Below are 20,220 nucleotides of genomic sequence, written 5' to 3' on the forward strand. Positions count from 1 at the left end.
TGTGTGCGACCGAGACATTCCTCAGACCACAGGACTCTTTCTTCTGGGGGGGAAAATTTGTATTTTTAAACATGCTTTCTGAAAGCAAGAACAACAGTTGCTAGTAAGGGCTGCTACTGAAGTCTCTTGAATGGCAAGTTCTAGGAGTAACTCAAAGTCTATTTCTTGAGCACATTTTAGCCATTTTAAAGGCTTGAAAAAAAAAGTTTACACGTTTACTAACATTCATCACCAGAACTTTTTCATCATCCAAAGCTGAAACTCTGTCCCCATTCACACTAACTCCCCACGCCCAATTCCCCCCAAGCCCTGGTAACTTCCATTCTACTTTCTGTCTCTACAAATGTGATGACTCTAGGTACCTAATATAAGTGGAATCCTACAACACTTGTCTTTCTGTATCTGGCTTATTTCACCTAGTATCATGTCTTTCAGGTTCATCCATGCTGTAGCATGGGTCTGAATTGCCTTCCTCTTAAAGGCTGAATAATTATGTATGTACCACATTTTGCTGATCCATTCATCCACTGATGCATACTTGGGTTGCTTCCAAATCTGGGCTATTGTAAATAATACTGCTACGAACACGGGTGTGCAAATATCTGTTTGAGTCCCTGCTTTCAGTGGATTCTTTTTTTCCAAAAAAGCCATATGGAGGGGCACCTGGCTGGCTCAGTCGGTAGAGCATGCGACTCTTGGTCTCAGGGTTGTGAGTTCGAGCCCCATGTTGGGTGTAGAGATTACTTAAAAAATAAAATCTTAAAAAAAAAAAAAGCTCGGGCGCCTGGGTGGCTCAGTTGGTTAAGCGACTGCCTTCGGCTCAGGTCATGATCCTGGAGTCCCAGGATCAAGTCCCGCATCGGGCTCCCTGCTCGGCAGGGAGTCTGCTTCTCCCTCTGACCCTCCTCCCTCTCATGCTCTCTGTCTCTCATTCTCTCTCTCTCTCAAATAAATAAATAAAATCTTTAAAAAAAAAAAAAAAAAAAGCTGTATGGAGCTGGTGTGGGCCCTTTCTTGAGTTTCTGGCTGTGAGAGGAGGCTGACCTGTTGTGAGGGTCCCAGGCCCCTGGAGCCTCCATCTCTCGCTCACAGTTCCCCCACCTGTGATCTCGGGGAGCCCCTTCCCCCCTCTCAGGTCCTGCCCTAGGTGACCACTCGTAGGACACTCTGCACCCAGCCATGCACCCTCAGCTACTCCTGGCTTCTGTGTATTCCTCAGTGGAACTGTAAGTGGACTGGACCCTTAGCATGAGCAGGTGTATCATTCCCACTTTTGAGTGTTCTTGAGCAGCCCATGGTGTATAGAAATTTTCCACTTCGCTGAGGGATGAATTTGAACCTCACACATGGTGAGGTTGATGTGTGGGTGCAAGTCACTTAGTGGGCAAGTCAGGCTGGCCGACTGCCCAGGGTCTGCCTCTTAGTGAGGCGTCGTTGGCCGCTCCTCTTCCCATCTTCAGCAGTGACTTTTGTGAAGTGTTAGAACTTTGATGAGTGTGTGTGTGTGTGTGAGAGAGAGAAAATGCCTCCAGTGCTGACTGCTAGGGCTGGCAATGGAAGCAAAAGGAAGTAGAGAAGCCTCAGAAACTCATGGTTCTTACTGAAGAGATCACGGGGTGGTCTGTTGAGCTTCACAGTGGTTCCGCAGTGTAGACAGCCTCACCATACATTCATTACAGAAATAAGACACACCTCTTTGTGACATTTTAGTGAGTGTCTCAGCCAGCCAAAAAGGTGCTCATTGAGAGATAAACCTTTAGAGAAGTCTGAAAAAGTGCCCTGGGAGAAAGGCAGGAGACTGTACAAACATTTCCAGGAAGCAGCACATGGCCGAGGCTCCAGTGTGGCTACTCAACCAATGTGAGTTTAAGTAAGGGCTGGTTTGGAAGTTTTAAGATGTGTTTTTCTTGGCAAAAGTTGCGGTTAATAGGAATAAACAGGCTGGTTGTCTGTCTCACGGCAGATGGGACTCCTCCTGAGCTAGAGAGGTGCTCGGAGGAAGGGAGGCACGCGTCCCAGGCTGTGAGGACTGCAGGCCATGTGGGAGGTGGCAGCCTCCCATGCTAGATGGAAAGCCGTGTGAGAGACGCAATCAGAGAATAAGGGACGAAGCCCATCAGAGAAGGCCGTGAAGAGCTGGTGGAAAGGGGCAGAGGGCCTGAAGACAATGGTGAAGAATGAGGAAAGGCCACTTGGGCCCTTCATAAATGTAGGGAGATGTTCTGTTAATGCCAAGCTGCCAACATCACGGCCATCCATCAGTACAACAGAGCCTGTTTCAGCGGTTCTAAGAAATCCCCATTGGCTCCATCCCAGGAAATACCCAAGAAGTGGCAAAAATAAAGAGAGATTAACAAGCTAAGTTTTGGTTAAGACTAAGGAAGGAAAAAAAAAAAGAAAGAGAAAATGACAGTAAAAGTAAGAATAAAAGGGAAGGTAATAAAAGTGGGCACAAATGAGAAAAAAACAGTATTTTTTTTTCCAAATAGCAAAATGTTAATGAGTTGGAAAACCTAGACGAAACACATTTTTGGAAAAAGGGAAAATGACAAACTTGAATCGGGGAGAAAGAGAAGATTTGATTAGGACGGTGGCCGTTAAAGGCCAGTCCCAACTAGAAGGCCAAGGACCAAAGACGTTCAAGTCAGAGTTAACGTCCTCAGTAAAGATCACCTTCATCCTTTATAGGAAGGTAAGCAGGGAAGCCGAAGCACTAACTTATGTGGTCAGTATAACCTTGTTTCCAAAACCAGACCGTTGCGTGGCAAGCTAATAAAATTTTGGGCCCCCTCCAGTTATGACCATAGACGCAAAGTCCTAAGTATAATGTTAAGTGAAACAAGGGGAGGGTAGGAGATCCGCTGCCATTCGTCCTGCCCCCCTCCCCCAGCACTGACAAACCTCTCTCCCCTTGGTCTTCGGGTTCTGCTTTACAGCTGTCTCGCTGACCTGGTTGCCACCTCATTTTTGTTTCTGAAGACAACACAGTTCTGTTTTGTTGTCAGGGTTTTTGCTGGAAATCCATAAAAGAAGCAGAGAGGGACCTCAAGTGGGTAAATTACACAGGTTCTGAAACCTCGCAGAGTTTCTGTACTGAACGTTCCTGGTTTATATTTCCAAACTTCTTTTTGAGATGGTAAGTGAATGAGGATGAGATTCATGTAACCATTCTCCTTCCTTCTGGCCACCTGCTTGCTGCCTGGTTCCCAGTTTGGAGACCTGAAGAGGCCTCCAGGACGGCATGATGGCTTTTCACATTTCCCAGGGTGTCCAGACTGAGCGACCCATCCCACGACAGCCTGCTTCTGCTTCCCATTGCAAGAAAGCAAGTCCGTAGGCTCACCTTCCCAATGGAAGCTGTCTTGGATTTTAGAATACAGAATTCTGGGAAAAAACATCTTTTCCTGAGCAGGCATTCCAACTGGTAACAAAGTTGGGTCTTTGGTTCACCCACACTCTCTGTGCTCCCTCTTTAGTGATCCTGTAGGAGTGTGAGTCCCATTACTGCCATTCCTAAGAGACTTTTCTGTCATTTCTAGCTTTGAGAGATGTGGGGTTAACCTCTTCCCTCTCTTTTGGCCTCTAGGTATTTGCAAATATTTTTTTTAAGTTTATTTTTTTAGTAATCTCTGCACCCAACATGGGGCTCCAACTCTACCCTGAGATCAAGAGTCACACCCCCCGCCAACTGAGCCAGCCAGATGCCCCTGCAAATAATTAATGATTTAATTGTTCCCTCCCCCAGGAAACACCTGGTTTCTTAAAACTTGTATCATGGGCCAGAAAGACGGGGCATTAGGACAGGGCGAGAGATGGTGCTGTGGGCAAAGGCAGGGTGACATCCTCTTATCTGGAGGCTGTGGGAACAGATAAATGAGCACAACTGGCCTTGGGGATTATTTCTGCACATTGAGACAAGATGGAAATGCATATTCTCACTAGCTCCCTGCCCTGGAGAGAGTTGGGTGAGATGTTGGCTATGTGCCTCCTCTTCTGGAGAGTTGGGAAGTTAAATGTTTCTTTGAAGATTCTCACCTCCCAAATAGACTAGGACTTAGCATTTTTTCCACCAAACACTTACCTCAGAGGGAGCACTAAATACAGTGGCCTAGCAAGTGTGTGAGGGAAAGGACGTAAAATAGAAACGGGTGATGTCTGGGATCTGAACTAACATGAACTCAGCTTGTAAACAAGGACTCTGGAGAAGGTTACCCAAGTCCTGCTGGTCTGATGGCCTTTTGTTGAAATTATTTCTGTAGGTCATCACGGCTGGCTCGTCAGTATTGCTGTTTGATATGACCCTGACCAGTGCAACGGTGGGATGGTAAGTCTTTTGCACAGAGAGAGGAAAAACAAATTCATTGTTTGGGTTTCATCAGGATACTAATTTTTTTCTCTCAAATGTTGAAGAAAGGGTGTTTGGGGTCTATATTTTATTGACCTGTAAATATACATTCCGAGGAGTACATATATCATGAATATGCAATTTTATGAATTTTCACGAACTGATTATCCCGAACCTACTATAGCCAGCACTCAGATCAAGACACAGAACATCACCCGCCACCTGTCAGCCGCTCGTCCACAGAAGCGTAAGCACTACTGGTGAACCACTAGTTTTATATAGTTATTTTTCCAAGATTTTATAGCTACTATGTTTGGACGAGGATTCAAAAGCAGACCTGTGTGTGTCTAAAGTCCCATAACCTTCATGTACCTCCTTAGGACTGACTAGGCAAGCACCAAGGATTTACCAGCAGTGGAGGTATAAGAGAAATTGGCCTATATGTTCCTCTTCTCACCAGTATGACCATCTATAAAGAACTTCTAGATAATTCGACAGCAACACAGAAGGAGCGTTACCCAGGACAAGACAGCTCTATTTCTTGTTCAAGGGCTGACATGGCGAACTAAGAATGTTCAGTGAAATGATGATAGGAAAAAGATCTCATTGTCTTAGGTTTTTTAATACTATATAATTCTATCAGTTAGCTAAAAATATTTATTGAGTGACTACTGCATGCAAAATAAGACATCATTCAGCCCTCAAGGAGGGGAAGAGGCAGGGAAATCATAAAGATAATTTATGGGATAAGATAGCCATGGTCTGAATGCACAGCGAATGTGAGGGCCGAAGGAAGGAGAGAGGACGGGCCATCAGGAGGGCTATCGAACTGGCTTGACCCGGACCTTACGCAGAACAGAGAGGCTTAGTGAGGCTGTGGGTGGAAGAGGATTTGGGCCCTCTGGCCCCGGGAAGACAGGGAAGGCTGGAGAGGCAGGAGGTGCCCATGGTGAGAGTCAGTGATTTGGAACCAGAGCTGGGGCTGTGGGGCAGGGAGCTAATCCTATGCTCCCTCCTTCTTCCCCTGCACCTGTCCTTCCAGGAAGGCCTGACACCCACAGCGGGCAGGTGATGTCCAGACAGCCAACTGCCAAGATATCCTGCTACATTCTTGACACTCTTCCCCAAATGTCTGTATCCTCACCTTCATGGTGGTAGTCTAGATTCTTGATGGTGGTTTTCTTTCTCACAGATGAACCTCCAACAACTCTGTTTTGTACAGAATTTCAGAATGAACTTTAAGAACCCAGGTGTGAAAGTGAGTGTGAGAACTAGCGGAGTCAGATGGCTCTCCGGCAGGGGGGAAATGCTAAGCCCGAGTATCTCAGCAGCAGTCTGTAAGAGGCCAAGCCTCCAGGCTCTTTCACATCCTGTGAGCTTTATGGTATGCCCTGCACAAAATGGAAAGAAAGGCTGTGTGTACTCAAATCAAGGAAACAGCATGTGTGATTATTGCAAAAGGAACCTTGACTTTGGAATTTCCTGATTTTTGAGAACTCTTGAGTTTAAGGATGGTGTGTTTTCAGCCTCAAAGAATTTTCCAACCACAGAGTGAGCCACCAGAAGAGGAGTGTCAGACCGTATTTCAGATTTCCTGTCTTTTGCACAGAGCTAGTCTGCACTGGCCATGTAGTGGTGTGCTCAGGCCGAGACTGGGTGACCAGCTCCCGGAGCCGGGGCCCGGGCAGGGCTGCCCGCTGGCTTGTGGGAGCTTAGACTGATCAGAAGTCACAAAGGGCAGGCACCGCAGAACTGTTTTGTTGGGACCTACCATGTTTGCCTGTATCATCGTTTCTTGTTTTTTGGGTCGCAAATTTTAAATTAGTTAACTGTGAGAAATCAGGTGATTTCCCCATAAGGGTCCAGATTTCCAGATTCTTTTGAAAATGGGGACCAACAGCTACATTGGGCCTGTACTTCCCCATGGCACCGGTTGCTGGAATAGGTAGAGGTGGCCCCCTTATGTGGGCATGGACTATCGAAGTCAGCACGGCCTCCCCCACGCCAGGCTGGCTGAGACTGGAGGACCCTGTATCAGCTACATCCCAACCTCCATTTGCTCGTATTTCATTTCACAAAAAAGTGTTGGGTGGGCTGCGAGGCTACCGACGCGGTCTGTGGCCCCAGCGAGGTCACCATCCAGGAAATGAGTGCACGATGCGTCGTTACCTACCTTCTGTGGGGCAGGGCAGCAGCAACTTTAGCTGCACAAAACAGCTCATCATCTAAAGTAGGGTTTTTCGGGGTGCCTGGGTGGCTCAATTGGTTAATCCTCTGCCTTCAGCTCAGGTCATGATTCCAGGGGCCTGGGATGGGGCCCCGCATCGGGCTCCCTGCCCATACGGCAGCCTGCTTCTCCCTCTGCTCCTCACCCTGCTCATGTTCAATCTCTCTCTCTCTCTCTCAAATAAATAAAAATCTTTAAAATAAAATAAAATAAAGTAGGGTTTTTCACCTCAGCACTGTTGACATTTGGGACCAGATAATTCATTGTAGGGAGTTGTCCTATGCTTTGTAGGGTTTTAGCTGCAAACTTGAGCCCCACCCCACTGGATGCCAATAGCACCTCCTTAGATGTCTCCAGATATTCCCAGTGTCCCCTTGGGAGCAAAATTGACCCAGTTGGGAATCATGGATCTAAAGGTTTGTGGTGGTTAGTGGACAAAATGCCATTCAGAATTTCAGCAAGATCTTAGAAACCTGCTTATCTCCTACATTGGAGGTTTGGTCAGCTTGCTCACGTGTCAGGTCCTCGGCAGCCCCTCCCACCCTCTCTGCGCACAGCCCCATCAGCTCGCACCACGCTGAGTGACAGGTGGGTGTGCACACCCCATCTACCCGCTGCTGTGAGCTCCTCCAGGAGGGGAACCATAGTCCTGCCCCTGTGCGTCTTTCCACCTAGCCCTAAGGGCTGAATAAATGCGTGGCCAGCCTTCTAACTCCTGTATGCAAGAAAAATTATAAACCTAAGTATGGATGTTCGTCAACTTTTAAAGTCTTTTTTTTTTTAAGATTTTATTTATTTATTTTGACAGAGAGAGAGAGAGAGAGAGGGAACACAAGCAGGGGGAGTGGGAGAGGGAGAAGCAGGCTTCCCGCTGAGCAGGGAGCCCGATGTGGGGCTCAATCCCAGGACGCTGGGATGAAGACCTGAGCTGAAGGCAGACACTTAACGACTGAGCCACCCAGGCGCCCCTTAAAGTCTTTTCTTAAAAGCAACTGCTCTTGTCCAGCAAATTATCTTGTTTTTAATTACAAAAACAATCTACTGCAAGCCCCAAATTTAAATATCCAGATTAATATTTAATTATTCCCTTTTAATTAACAGAGTTTTATGGTATATATCGATATGAATTCCCTCTAAACCAAAATTTCAACAAAGGGGATCCAACACATACAAAAGAAAAAATTCTGAACTGTGAGCAGTGTCCCTGTTGAGTAGAATTAGTTGTGGGTGCCCCTTCTTTGAATCCTTTTTAGACCAGGAGAGACTCTCTTCTCTTTGCAATAGTTTAGGTACAAGAAGAGAAAACAAATAACCAAAACACAACCTCTTTGTTCTGAGGATTCTGTGATCACTTATCGCCTTTGCCAATCATTCACGGAGCCTGCCATTGATCATGGGTTACCATCATGCTCGATCTTAGCACAAACCTCACTAACACCAGCAGTCTTTAGAAAGTGGTCTCATACCATCTTTGAGTAACGATGTCTTATGCCTTTAAGTTTAGGACACTGCGTGGAGACTGCCCAAACCCCTTTATCGGAAGAGTGAATTTAGGGGTGAAGGAAGTACTCCCCCCAGGTGCACCCCAGAGTGCAGCTAGGATCACAGTGACTGAAATTTTCAGTTTTCCACTTGAGTTAAAAACTCTAAAATGCCAAGAAGGGCTTTCGAAATAACTATCACTCATTACCTCTCAACACAGAGTAATTTATCAGAATATGAACTGTCCCTCAGCAAGTCTCCAAGGGAATGGTACATTAGGCAGATATCTTTTGGTGAGGAAAAGAGAAAAAGCCAAAATCGTTTGGAATATAGATGGGAGGAGGGGGAGCAAGGATAAGAATTTGTCGTCATTCATTGAGAAAATATGTATTGGGTGCTACGTGAAGTACTGGGCCTCCAGCCGGAAAAGGGTACAGTGTCTGCCCCCCATCTCATGGTGTCAGTAGGTGCTTGAATAAGCATGGTAGTGAATGTAAAATTGAGTTGGGGCCTCTTCCGATGGGAGGACAGAGAAGGATTGGAGGGGTGCTGAGAATAACCTCCCCCTCCCCGGAAGTGAAGCTAGTGCTGAATCTTTCTGGCTGGGTGTGCTCTCCACCCTGGTGTGTATGCCTTAGTTGCTTGAAGTGTGTTCACTTCAGGAATGATGGGGATTACAAGATTTGCAAACAGTTCAGTGAGGCTCTGACTTAAATAGTTGTAATGCTATTAAGATTCCTGCACCCTGTGTCAGCTTCTCCTGCTGTTTAGAAAACAACATCAAAGCTCACCTCCCTGGCTCTCTTACCAGTAAACTGAACCAAGGTTTGTTTCCTTTCTGAGCCTTCACTAAGCTGCTTTGGTGTTTCATGCAATAGCTAAGCCCAACGGATGAGATGCAAGGTTATTACACTTGGGCATTGTTCTAAGGCTGTCGGGGGAGAAGGGGCAACGAGCCAGCCCATGGCCTGTTCTTCTCCCTGGTGACTAAGGAGGATTACTGGAAGCTGTAGAAATGACTGAGCCCCCGGTTATGTTGCAGAAATAAGCCCCTCCCCAGCCCAAGGGCCTGTGCAGCCTTTGCGCCAGGTCACCATGACTCCGCACTTGCCCCGGGGGGTTTAAGAAGATGGGTGTGTGTGTGGGTGTGTGTGTGTGTGTTCCTTAAGGGATGTTGAAAGGAACAGTAGATCTGCATAAAAGGAGAAGACGCGCTGAGCCTCTGTACCGGAAGAATGGCTTCCCCTTCACAGTGACTTCTTCATCCAAAGAGAAGAGGTGATAGGGCCCTCCCACGTCCCGGAACTAGACCAGGGCCCAGCACAAATGGGTCGTGTTTCCAAATATGGTCTTTTGGAACTTGGACCCCAGTTTCTCACGGAAACAATCCTGTAAACGATGATAATAGATCTAGGAAGGTCCTCAGACATTTGCTTCGCTTATAACGTAGATACTAACTTCAGTTACATTATTATGAGTTAAATGTGCGTTCAAGATAATTTATCGGCTTCTTGTCACTATTTCTAATATTTCTGTACAAAGAAGAAAGTACATTCCAACTTGGAGCTTCAGATATCAGGCACACATCCCCCTCACGCCCCTCGCCTTTCCATCCCAGCTATTCCCCTGGGGGGTGGGACACCCTCCTGGTCCCCGCCCCCCCCCAGTGACTGGCTGCTTGGCGAGTGCCTCTGCTCTCCCCCGGAGCCTTCCGTCACAGGGACAGGAGAGGATGGGAGTTTGGGGCTTTTCACCGCTCTCTAGGGTTGACGGGGGTAAGGGCGTAGATCTGGTCTCTGGCGCTCTAGAAAGCAGAACTTGGACTGACAGGTGAGGTTGTAAGAAGCAGCTGCTGGGTCAGTCTGAGGAAGGACTTCCCCCTGGAGGGAGAAACCATTTGCCCAGGGTCTTCCATGAGTAAGACGCCCATCGAGGCTGGCTTGAACCCCGTGGCTGGCGGCTCAACAGCGGGCCGTGCCCCTCATGTGAAGTCTTCGAGCAGAGTCGGGAGGCCAGCTCTCAGGGTGGGCGGCGGTCAGCTAGTCAACAGGATAGTATTTTATCGCTTGTCCACTATAGGCCAAGTGCGGGGGCTGGTGGCTTCATGTATATCCCTTCAGCCTCACAGAGACTGCTGGATGTGACCACCTCCCGTGGCCCGACGAGGCGAGAGCTGAAAAGCATGCACGGGATCACGTGGCTCCTCAGTGCCTGCGCCACAGTGTGAACCCAGCGTGTTGTTTCAGTTCATTCCTGCGCCCAACAGGGCAGACGGTACAAGCTAGCTTTATGTCGGAGTCACCACATAGGTGACATTTCTCACCGGGAATGTAGTGTGCACAGCCCCCGTGAGTTTCACAGAGTCGGTACCCCGGGCGTACGTCAGAAACGTAAGGACGCCCTGGGCTAAATGTGAGTGTGCGGCCTGTGGGTACGTGGGGGAGGTGGGGGAAGACGGGTCACACACGTAGAACTGACAGGCTGTTGGCACCTCTGACCGAGGGCATTCCATCCCCTCCATGACCTCCTGTCGTAATCCTGCAGGGATGGCCCAGCCCAGTGCCCAGAAGGCTTTGTGGGGAGAAGCTGGGGATTCAGACAGATAGCAGATTGTCTACGGAGAAGTTTAAAACAGAAAATGTACAGACCTTTGGATGTACTCAATTTGAGGCATGTTAAAATATTCTACTCCTCCTTCTCCCCATCTGCAGTTTTCCCACTACCTTTTCATGTTCGAATCGCTGACCATATTTCTTTCTGCTCTGATGGGAAATTCATGATTCACCTTTAGTATTTTCATCTCTAAATGTTCTGTTAGTCTCAGTGAAGTAACAGGGTTCGGAGACTGTCACCTCAATAATGATAAGGTTATGGAAACCTGCGTGGTGTCCTGTCATCAACCCTGACCAGCAGAAAGCCCCCGGTGGCTACATGGGGTGCCCTCTCCCCTCTCTGTCTGCGGCAGAACATTTGCTGGAGCACAGTCACCTCCACTGGGTCAGGATGAGCGAGACACACCACCTTCTGCCCAGGGGGAAAGGATCAAACCCTACCTTGCAGCCCACTCCCCATCCTGGCTCACCGCTGACGTTTACTTGGGACGACCGGGCAGATGCAGGGCCAGACCCAGCAGCAGGGCAGGCGCAGGGGATGGTGGGGGGGGGGGGTGGAGAGAGAGTCCCCGCCACAGAATGAGGGGTCCCTTGCCCTGCTGCAGGTGGGCGCCGGGCAGCTCGGTGGGTCCACAGCCTCCAGGCTCAAGGGACGGGAAAGCTGACCTCTTGCTGTTTTTTGCAGCCTCCTGCTCGGTGGACTTGGAGAGGCCTTGCTGGTTTTCTCAGAGCAGAAGGGCTCCTAAGGGCAGGAAGAGTCGACTCACAGGTGCCAGCTGGGGTGCACAGCCCCTGGACGTCGGACCTCCCTGTCGAGTGTGTTAGAGGGAAGAAAGCAGGGACGGTGAGGCCACCGCTTCTCACGGCATCAAGGAGAACTCCCTCCGTGGGTCTCTGGGCTGCTGCAGAGAATGGGCTGTGCTGTGTCTTCCTGCTCCGAGAGGCTCCCTCAGGTCCTGCGGACCGCGCCGTGCCCAGTGGTGCAGACCCAGCTACGGGAGTCCCCCCCGTACAGGGATGGCTCTGCTCACCTGGATTGATACGCAGGCCTCCTTGTTAAGCACCTGTCACCAAACACTGCTTTGACTACTTGATGGTGGTGGGCTAAAGGCATTTCGTGGCACTTTGTTTTGTTTTGTGTTTTTACATCTTTAGAGACTCTTCTGGGGACGTCCTTCCCTTGCTCTCATGGGCTTGCCTGGAGCCTACCCTCACCGGCTTACGAGCACAGACAGAATTCCCCAGGAGGGCTTCCACTGGGGGACAGGGGCAGAGGTGAGGGTTGAGCCAGAGTTCTGAGCCAAGTAAGACACCAGCAAGGACATTGTTACTCCGGATTGAGTGCTGAAGCCTTTTGGTGACCGTGTGTTGTGTTGAATTCTGTACACACTTTCTTTGCCCACTATTAGGTTCCCTTGCTCCTCAGTGATCACCAAAGGGAATAGGGATTATAATTCTTGATGCTCCCTGGACAGTGAAACAAACATAGAACATATGTATACACATAAGCACACACATTTATTTTCATATTCCTTAAAGCTTTTAATCCATTTAATTCCCTGATGGCTCAGAGGAGATTTCAAATCATTGAACACTGCGGGCGCCTGGGTGGCTCAGTTGGTTAAGCGACTGCCTTCGGCTCAGGTCATGATCCTGGAGTCCCTGGATCGAGTCCCGCATCAGGCTCCCTGCTCGGCGGAGAGCCTGCTCCTCCCTCTGACCCTCCCCCCTCTCATGTGCTCTCTCTCTCTCTCATTCTCTCTGTCTCAAATAAATAAATAAAATCTTTAAAAAAAAAAAAATCATTGAACACTGAAGTATATATTTCAGGCTGGATTAAAAATTGGATTAAAACTCTAAACCTTGCTTCTGGGGGAGTCAAAATGAATGAATATGCATGAAATGGTAACTTGATTCTGAACCCACAATGAAGGTTTAAGAGAATAGTGTCTAACTCCCAGTATTTCTGCTCATGACAGGTTCTGAATACCCTAACTATTCTGCTGGATGTTGGTTTTGGTCATTTGGAGATGTAGAAGGTAGTGAAGTCATGGTGAGTCTTCCCCAGGCAGGAAGCCAGGCTTGCGGTGTTGGACATGCGCGTCATCGATGGAGAACCATCTTTAGCCTCTGGGAAATGAGCCTCTCCATTCTCGGCTCTGTGAAGAATAAGGTTAGCTCAGGCAGGGGGCATTCTTCCTGCATGTTCTCTCCAGCTTGTTGAAAAAACAAACAGAAAATGACACAGATGGGAATGGATTCGTATATTTGGAACTTTGGGTACCTTAAACCCATTTCCTTGTCTTTTCGTGGTCTCTGCGTGTCATTTAAGGTAAAGATGTTCAGAGTGACCTGGACACAGATGCTGTTTCAGTTTGCTTTTTGTTCTTCATCTGGGGTGTTAAACTGTATAGAGGCCGAGGATCAAGTAGAAAACTGAGTTTAGAATTGCCCTTGTTCTTTTGCCCCCACAAAAGTCTCTCTGTACAACTGAGTTCTTCTTTTATGGAAAGTGGCATCTGACCAAATGTCATCATAAGCCTGTCTTTCCAAGTGCCATTAGGGCAAGTGGAGATTCCTAAGTCTGGAAAGAATCATGCACAGTTAATGGGCCCATCTCTGGTTTCCAGGAGACCTGTTCTTTTTTTTTTTTTTTAAGATTTTATTTATTTATTTGAGAGAGAAAGTGAGAGAGCATGAGAGGGGGAAGCGGCAGAGGGAGAAGCAGACTCCCGCTGAGCAGGGAGCCCAACTCAGGACTTGATCCCAGGATCCTGGGATCATGACCTGAGCTGAAGGCAGACACTTAACCCATTGAGCCACCCAGGTGCCCCAAGGAGACCTCTTCTTCAAAGAATCTCTACTGAGGATTTTTTAATTTTTGTTCATTTGATTTTTTTTAATTGGCATTCCAGAGTCCCATTGTTTTTATTTTTTTATTTTAATTTTTTAATTTGAGTAGAGTTGACACACACGCTATATTGATTTCAGGTGTACAACTTAGTGATTTGACAAGTTTATACATTATGCTGTGCTCACCACAAGTGTACCATCTGTCCCCATACATCGTTATTATAATATTGACTGTATTCCTTTTGCTGTGCTTTTTATTCCTGTGCCTTACTCATTCCATAACTCATTCCCTCCCCCCCTTCACCTGTTTTGCCCAACCTTGTACCCCCAACCTCTCTGGCAATTATCAGTTTGTTCTCTGTACTTATAGTTTTGATTCTGCTTTTTGTTTATTCATTTTTTTTAGATTCTGTTTATAAGTGGAGTCATAGAGTATTTGTCTCTCTCTGACTGACATTTCACTTAGCATAATACCCTCTAGGTCTGTCTACGTTATCTCACATGGCATGATCTCATCTCTTTTTTATGGCTGTTTAATATTCCAGTCAGTGTGTGTGTGTGTGTGTGTGTGTGTGTGTGTGTGTGTGTGTGTACACATTTTCTTTACCCATAAGGCTATTGTAAATAATGCTGCAATAAACATACGGGTGCATATGTCTTTTCAAGTTAGTGTTTTCATTTTCTCTGGGTAAATACCCAATGGTGGAATTACTGGATCATAGGGTAGCTCTATGTTTAACTTTTTGAGGAACCTCCACTGTTCTCCACAGTGGCTGCAGCAGTTTGCATTCCCACCAACAGTGCACGAGGGTTCCTCTTTCCCCACATCCTCACCAACACTTGTTGTTTCTTGTCTTGAGTTTAGCCATTCTGACAGGTGTGAGGTGGTATCTCTTAGTGGTTTTGACTTGCATTTCCCTGAGGATGAGTGATGTTGAGCACCGTCTGTTGGCCATCTGTAGGTCTTCTTTGGAGAAATGTCTGTTCAGGTCCTCTGCCCATTGTTTAATCAGATCGTTTGCTTTTTTTGGTGTTGAGTTGTATAAATTCTTTATAAATTTTGGACACTAACCCCTATTGAATATATCATTTGCAAATATCTTCTCCCATTCAGTAGGTTGTCTTTTTGTTTTGTTGATGGTTGCTGTGCAGGGCTTTTTATTTTGATGTAGTCCCACTAGTTTATTTCTGTGTTTTGTTCCCTTGCCTCAGGAGACAGAACTAGAACAATGTTGCTACAGCTAATGTCAGGATGATGACCGCCTGTGCTGTCTTCTAGGATCTGTATGGTTTCAGGTCTCACATTTAGGTCTTTAATCTGTGTTGAGTTTATTTTTGTGTATGGTGTAAGAAAGTGGTCCAGTTTCATTGTTTTAAAAACTCAGGTCTTTTCTTACTTTGGCACTAGCAGGAGGCAGAGGATAAGGTGTTTCTTCAATAGACCGTTCTGTTTCCTTCAGCTTCCATCTTTTCTAGGGCTTTTTTTTCTCCCCAAGCCTTAACTTCTATGTTTTATGCCCAAGTTCACATGCTCAGCTCTGAATGCAGGTGAGCCCAGAGCTCTGTAGATCTGGGGCCTGGCCCAGATTACTGCAGCCTCCTTAGCTCTCATTATCTGTGGCTCTCTGGGCCCCTCTGTGGGTGGGAATCCCCAGGTAACACCAGCACTCCCTTCTGTCGAAAATGATCCGTTTCGCCACGTCCTGTCTGGGTCCTGATGATCCCTGACCTTGCTGGCCCGAAGTCAAAGCCAAAGTGCTTGGTTTTTTCATTTGTACGAATAAAGAGTATGCTTTCCATCCAGAGAGGCAAGGTTCTGTGTGATTGTGTATTGTTACTAATTTGCTATGGATAGAAAAAAAAAAAGTTTGTTTTCATGGTAATTTGCCTTTCTCTTCAAACTCGGCTGGAGAGTATTGCAAAAACAGTTGTTATCCTTGGGAGTGAGGGTTGGGGGCAGAGTTCTTGCATCTTAAACACAGGCCCAGACTTCTACCAACATCCAGGCTACTTAGCTCTGAACAGGGAGGGTGACCCTGCTCCTTCTACTGGGCCGCTGCTGTCCAGCAGGGTGACTTGACATAGCCATGTGTGACCATTGAGCACCGAAATGGTAAGCATCCAAATTCAGACGTGCCGTAAATAATGTAAGTATACGCTGATTTGAAAGATTTAGTATAAAAAAAGGATGTAAAATATTTTGTAATAATTTTTGTACTGGTTATGGATTGAAATGATATGTTGATATGTTAGATTAAATAAAACATTATCAAAAAGAATGTCTCATTTCTTTTTACCTTTTTTAATGGGCCTGCTAGAAAACTGCCATCTATAGATTTGGCTCGCATGATGTGTCTGTTGGTCAGTGCTCATCTGGAGCGGTTCGTCTACGCTGAGCCAGGGAAGTGGGGAAGGAGACGGGTGTTAGCAGCAGCTGCTGGAGATCCCGACCCCATAACCGTATCTAAGACACCGAGTTATGAATGCTTATCAAAGGCCGCCGTGTTCTGGGCACTTCCTACGTGTCACATCATTTCGTTTTACCAGTGGTGGGGCAGGCAGCATTCTCCCCTGTTTTACCAGGGAGATTCAGAGAGGTTCAGTAAGTTTTCCAGGGTCACCCGGCGAGAGCTCGAAGCCAGGTCTCTCTGATGAAGCCTGCCCACCTGCAGCTGAGAGAGTTCCGTGGTGAAGGAGAAAGGAAGCGGCTCCCATCTCACAGGGAGTTGTCCATCCTGCACTTAAGTGCTTCCATATGGATGCCTGACGTCGGTGCGGTCCCTCGTGGCTTTCTCCCTGGAGGCCACGGCTTTGCCAAAGGGTGGGGTCTACGGTCCGCGGCCCAGCTGCCTGCCCTGTGTTCTCGTTGCTCCCACCAGCCTCCTCCCTTGGGTTGTGTCTGAGATCCTCCCTGCATGGGGTTGGAGTGACCAGCAGCCCTTTGGGAATCATGCTGCCCCCACCTGAACTATAGCTCTTACTGTTTCCAGAACGAGCAGCCACCGCTGAATGCTCAGGCTCGGTTTCTCAGGGACGGGCATGTTCTGGTGGCTGCGGAGTCTGAAGGTTGAAGGAGCCTGGGTGGCAGTGCACTTGGCCTGCAGGCCCACCAAAGGGGGTACAGTTACAGGTCTGGCTGAAAACGTAAGCACATACGAAGGCAGTGGCTGGTTAGGCACGCTTAGAACATGGTATCTTTCTTGAGTGGCTGGCTTGGGCAAAGTACTGAAATAGAATATGGAATCATTTGGAAGCTCAAGGGGTTGGGACTCTTTGGGAGTCTGTGGTCCTTTGATTCTTGTTCCGGGGAAGGCCAGTAAGGAGTGAGGCTCTTGAGCTTCTGGCCCTGCCCTGGCTTCAGGTTCTGTAGCCTCTGCCCCACCCAGAGGGAGGCTGTGCTGGCCTGTTCCCAAGATGCCCACACCCCCACTCTGAGGGTATTCACTCCCCTGTGTGGTTTCTGGCCCTTTCTCTTGAACCTTGGCTAGCTCTGTGACTTGCTTCCGCCAGTAGGACATGGTGGAAGTGATGCTACATGACTTCCAAGGCCAAGTCAAGAGCAGCTTTGCAGCATCTGCCTTAATCTTCTAGAACAAGCTCTGGGAGCCCTGGGCTGACGTGCGGAAGTCTGGCCACACTGAGGGTTCTGTGCTGCAGAGAGCAGGTGCGGGTTCTCCAGTAGACAGGTCCTGCTGAGCACCCCTTCTAGACACCGCACCAGCCACCAGACTGTGAGGGAAGCTGTCCTGGACACCCTGGACCAGCCCATCCTCCAGCTGACTGCCATCAGGTGACCTCAGTGGATGCCACGTGGAGCAGAAGAGTCACCCAGCCCCACCGCACCTGCATGAATTCCTGACCACAAAATTATGAGAAATTGTTTCAAGCCACTAGGTTTCAGGGAAAGTCTGTCACACAGCAACAGATAATAGAGCGGAGGTCCTGGAACGCTGGTCCTCCTACGTGGCTCTGATCTGAGCTCTCTGAGCTCCTCCCCAGAAGAGACTGTTGCTCCAGGAGAAGGAGTCGCTGCTCCAGCTGACCTCTCGCCCCGGGCAGCAGGGCCCCAGCTGACGGTCCCAGGCTTGCCCAGAGCCCATTACAGGGCAGATCTGTACTCTGGGCTAAAGTACCTCCTTCACTCATTCGTTCATTCAGAACGTATCGAGAGTCCACTACGTGTCAGGCTGTTGGGCCTTCCTGAAGCTTGCTTTCTGGTAGTGATGGAGACAGACGGCAAACGAGTAAATAATGGAATTTCAGAGATTTAAGGGCCTTTAAGAAAATAAAGCCGAGAAGGGAAACTCAGACTCTTCCGAGCGCCTCCTGAAAAGTACGGGATTTCTCGTCCACGATGTGCGGGATCTCAGGCACCCTGGAGCGCGCGGCTGGCGGGCTGGCGGGCTGCGCGGCCCCGCGCTGAGGCCGACCCTGCGCGGAGCGGAGCTGCTCAAAGTGCTCCGCTCGTGAGGCATCTCCGTGTGTCCTCACCAGGAGCCTCTGGTGGAGGGCTTGCGGTGGCTTCGTTTTGCAGAGGAGAAGGTAACTCCCCTGAGGCCCTGGGGCTAGTTAGAGCGGGTGTGAGGACTTGAAGGAGGCCGCCTGAGCTCGTGGCCCCGCTTGCGGGCCCTCCCCATGCAGGGGACGGGGGGCCCGACCTGCGAGAGCAGACGGAGCAGAGGCGGAGGCGGGCAAGTCCGACCATGTGCAGGGAGTGGCGGCTGAGGGCCAAGGCCAAAGCCTGAGGGAGGCCGGGGAGGGAGGTTGGGTGCTGGGCTGGGAGAGCTTAGGCTTCGGAGTGCCCAGGACGCTCCTTACAGGGTGCAGGTGCTCCAGATACGTTCATCACCGACTGTTTACAGCCCTGAAGGGCCGACCTCTAATGAGGCCTCAGAGGCTCTGACAGGACAGGAAACCTCCCCAAGCTCCCTGCTCCTCAGCCCAGACTCCAGAATGTTTTCACTACCGTCTCCCTGGCCCCTCCCCATGCTCTGGCTTGTCCATGGGCATTGCCCACCCCCTGAGCCCCCTCCCCAGATGGCTGGGTTCTGAGCAAACCAGAGGAGCGAGCCCCGCGCTGGCGGCCCTCCCGCAGGCTGGGTGCTGCTCACCGCCCGGCCCCCCGCGCCGGCCACCTGCCGGGCAGCCCCTGGGTCCTCTGAACAGGGGCGGCGAACGGCCTGGGAGGCCGAGCCCATTCCGGAGCCTGCACAAGGCTCCCTCTGTTCTGGAAGCTTTCAGAAGGCAGCAGACACCCCGAGCTCCTGGTGAAATGAGGAGTTCTTTGCTCCTGCAGGGAGCTGATTTTCGGTGGCCTGCCCTTCGTAAAACAAACAGTGGTGTATAAAGCTTTGTGTGGCTCCATCCAGGATCTGCTGGGGAGGGGTCTGAAGGAGCCGCGCCCCCGTCACCCCCTCAGCTCCCCGCCCTTGGCAGCTGAGAGTGGAATCCCATTTCAACACGTGCCTGAGCCAAAAGGAACATTTGGGTCATTTATTTCCGGCCTGCGGTGTGAAAGGGCCCGCGGGGCTGGCGAGGCCGGGCCTTCGCACCCATTTGTCTTCACACCGTCATTCCGAGTGAGCCTCAGGGCGAGCAGGGGAGCCTTGGGAGGCCGGGGATTAATCCAGGCCCTGGTTCCCAGCACCAGGGGGTGTGCTGGGGCCCTGGGAAGTTACGGGGAGCTGGGGGAAGAGGGCGCTAAGTCAGAGGTAGAATCCCAGGGCCTGTCCAGGCTCTCTCTGTGCCCTGGCAAGTGATGTCCATCGTTCCTTCATTTTCTCCTCGCTCCTTCATTCTTTTTTTTTTTTTTTAAAGATTTTATTTATTTATTTGAGAGAGAGAGAGAGAGAGAGCACATGAGAGGGGGGAGGGTCAGAGGGAGAAGCAGATTCCCTGCTGAGCAGGGAGCCCGATGCGGGACTTGATCCGGGGACTCCAGGATCATGACCTGAGCCGAAGGCAGTCACTCAGCCAACTGAGCCACCCAGGCGCCCCCTCGCTCCTTCATTCTTCACACACGCGCTGAATGCCCGGGGGCTGGTCTTGGTTGCAGGTGCTTCCGTGCACTCCATTGCTGAAGGTGGGCCTGGTTCCTCACGTAGGTGAGGCCGTGGGCATATCCTGCCGCCCACGGGGACGCTCGAGGTTGTCCCCGAGGCCCAATCTCCCTCATTCTGGCAGGAGCAGCTGTGAGGGACTTTCTATGTGATTGGAGACGGAAAGCAAATACAGTTGACCCTGGTACAATGCAGGGGAGAAGGGTGCTGACCCCCCACACAGTCGAAAATCCATATAGAACCTCTAACTCCCCAAAAACTTAATTAGTAATAGCCTACTCTTGACCAGAAGCCTTACTGATAACATCAACAGTTGACGACATGTGTTTTGTATGTTATATGTATTCTATACTATATTCTTATAATAATTTAAGCTAGAGAAAAGAAAATGCTATTAAGATTGTAAGGAAGAGAAAATGCATGGATAGTACTTTAGGTATATTTTTTGGAAAAAAATCCATGTATAAGTGGACCTGATCAGTTCAAACCCATGTCATTCAAGGGTCACTGTATCCATTCCCTGTCCTCACAGAGGCCCTGAGCCTTTAAGAAGAGCGGCAGACAGAGCTGTGCTTAAAAAATGCAGCTTTACCGCGATGTAATTCACATGCCCTACAATGTATCCCTTTAAAGTGTACGATT

At 49.2% G+C, this 20,220-nt stretch overlaps 1 protein-coding gene across 3 annotated transcripts in view; it reads left to right on the forward strand.

Moving 5' to 3' along the window:
• TMEM241 (transmembrane protein 241) overlaps window positions 1-12,316 on the forward strand; it is a 111,096-nt gene extending 98,780 nt beyond the window's left edge. For all 3 annotated transcript variants that reach the window (XM_032421194.1, XM_032421196.1, XM_032421195.1), the window contains 2 exons: window positions 4,260-4,324; window positions 11,352-12,316. In XM_032421194.1, the coding sequence (XP_032277085.1) occupies window positions 4,260-4,324; window positions 11,352-11,412 (126 nt within the window). In that variant the 3' untranslated portion in view covers window positions 11,413-12,316. The remainder of the gene's footprint in view (window positions 1-4,259; window positions 4,325-11,351) is intronic.
• The last annotated feature ends 7,904 nt before the right edge of the window (window positions 12,317-20,220 follow it).

The sequence above is a fragment of the Phoca vitulina genome, unplaced genomic scaffold (genome assembly GCF_004348235.1).
Source record: "Phoca vitulina isolate PV1807 unplaced genomic scaffold, GSC_HSeal_1.0 scaffold24, whole genome shotgun sequence".
Taxonomy (NCBI): Eukaryota; Metazoa; Chordata; class Mammalia; order Carnivora; family Phocidae; genus Phoca; species Phoca vitulina.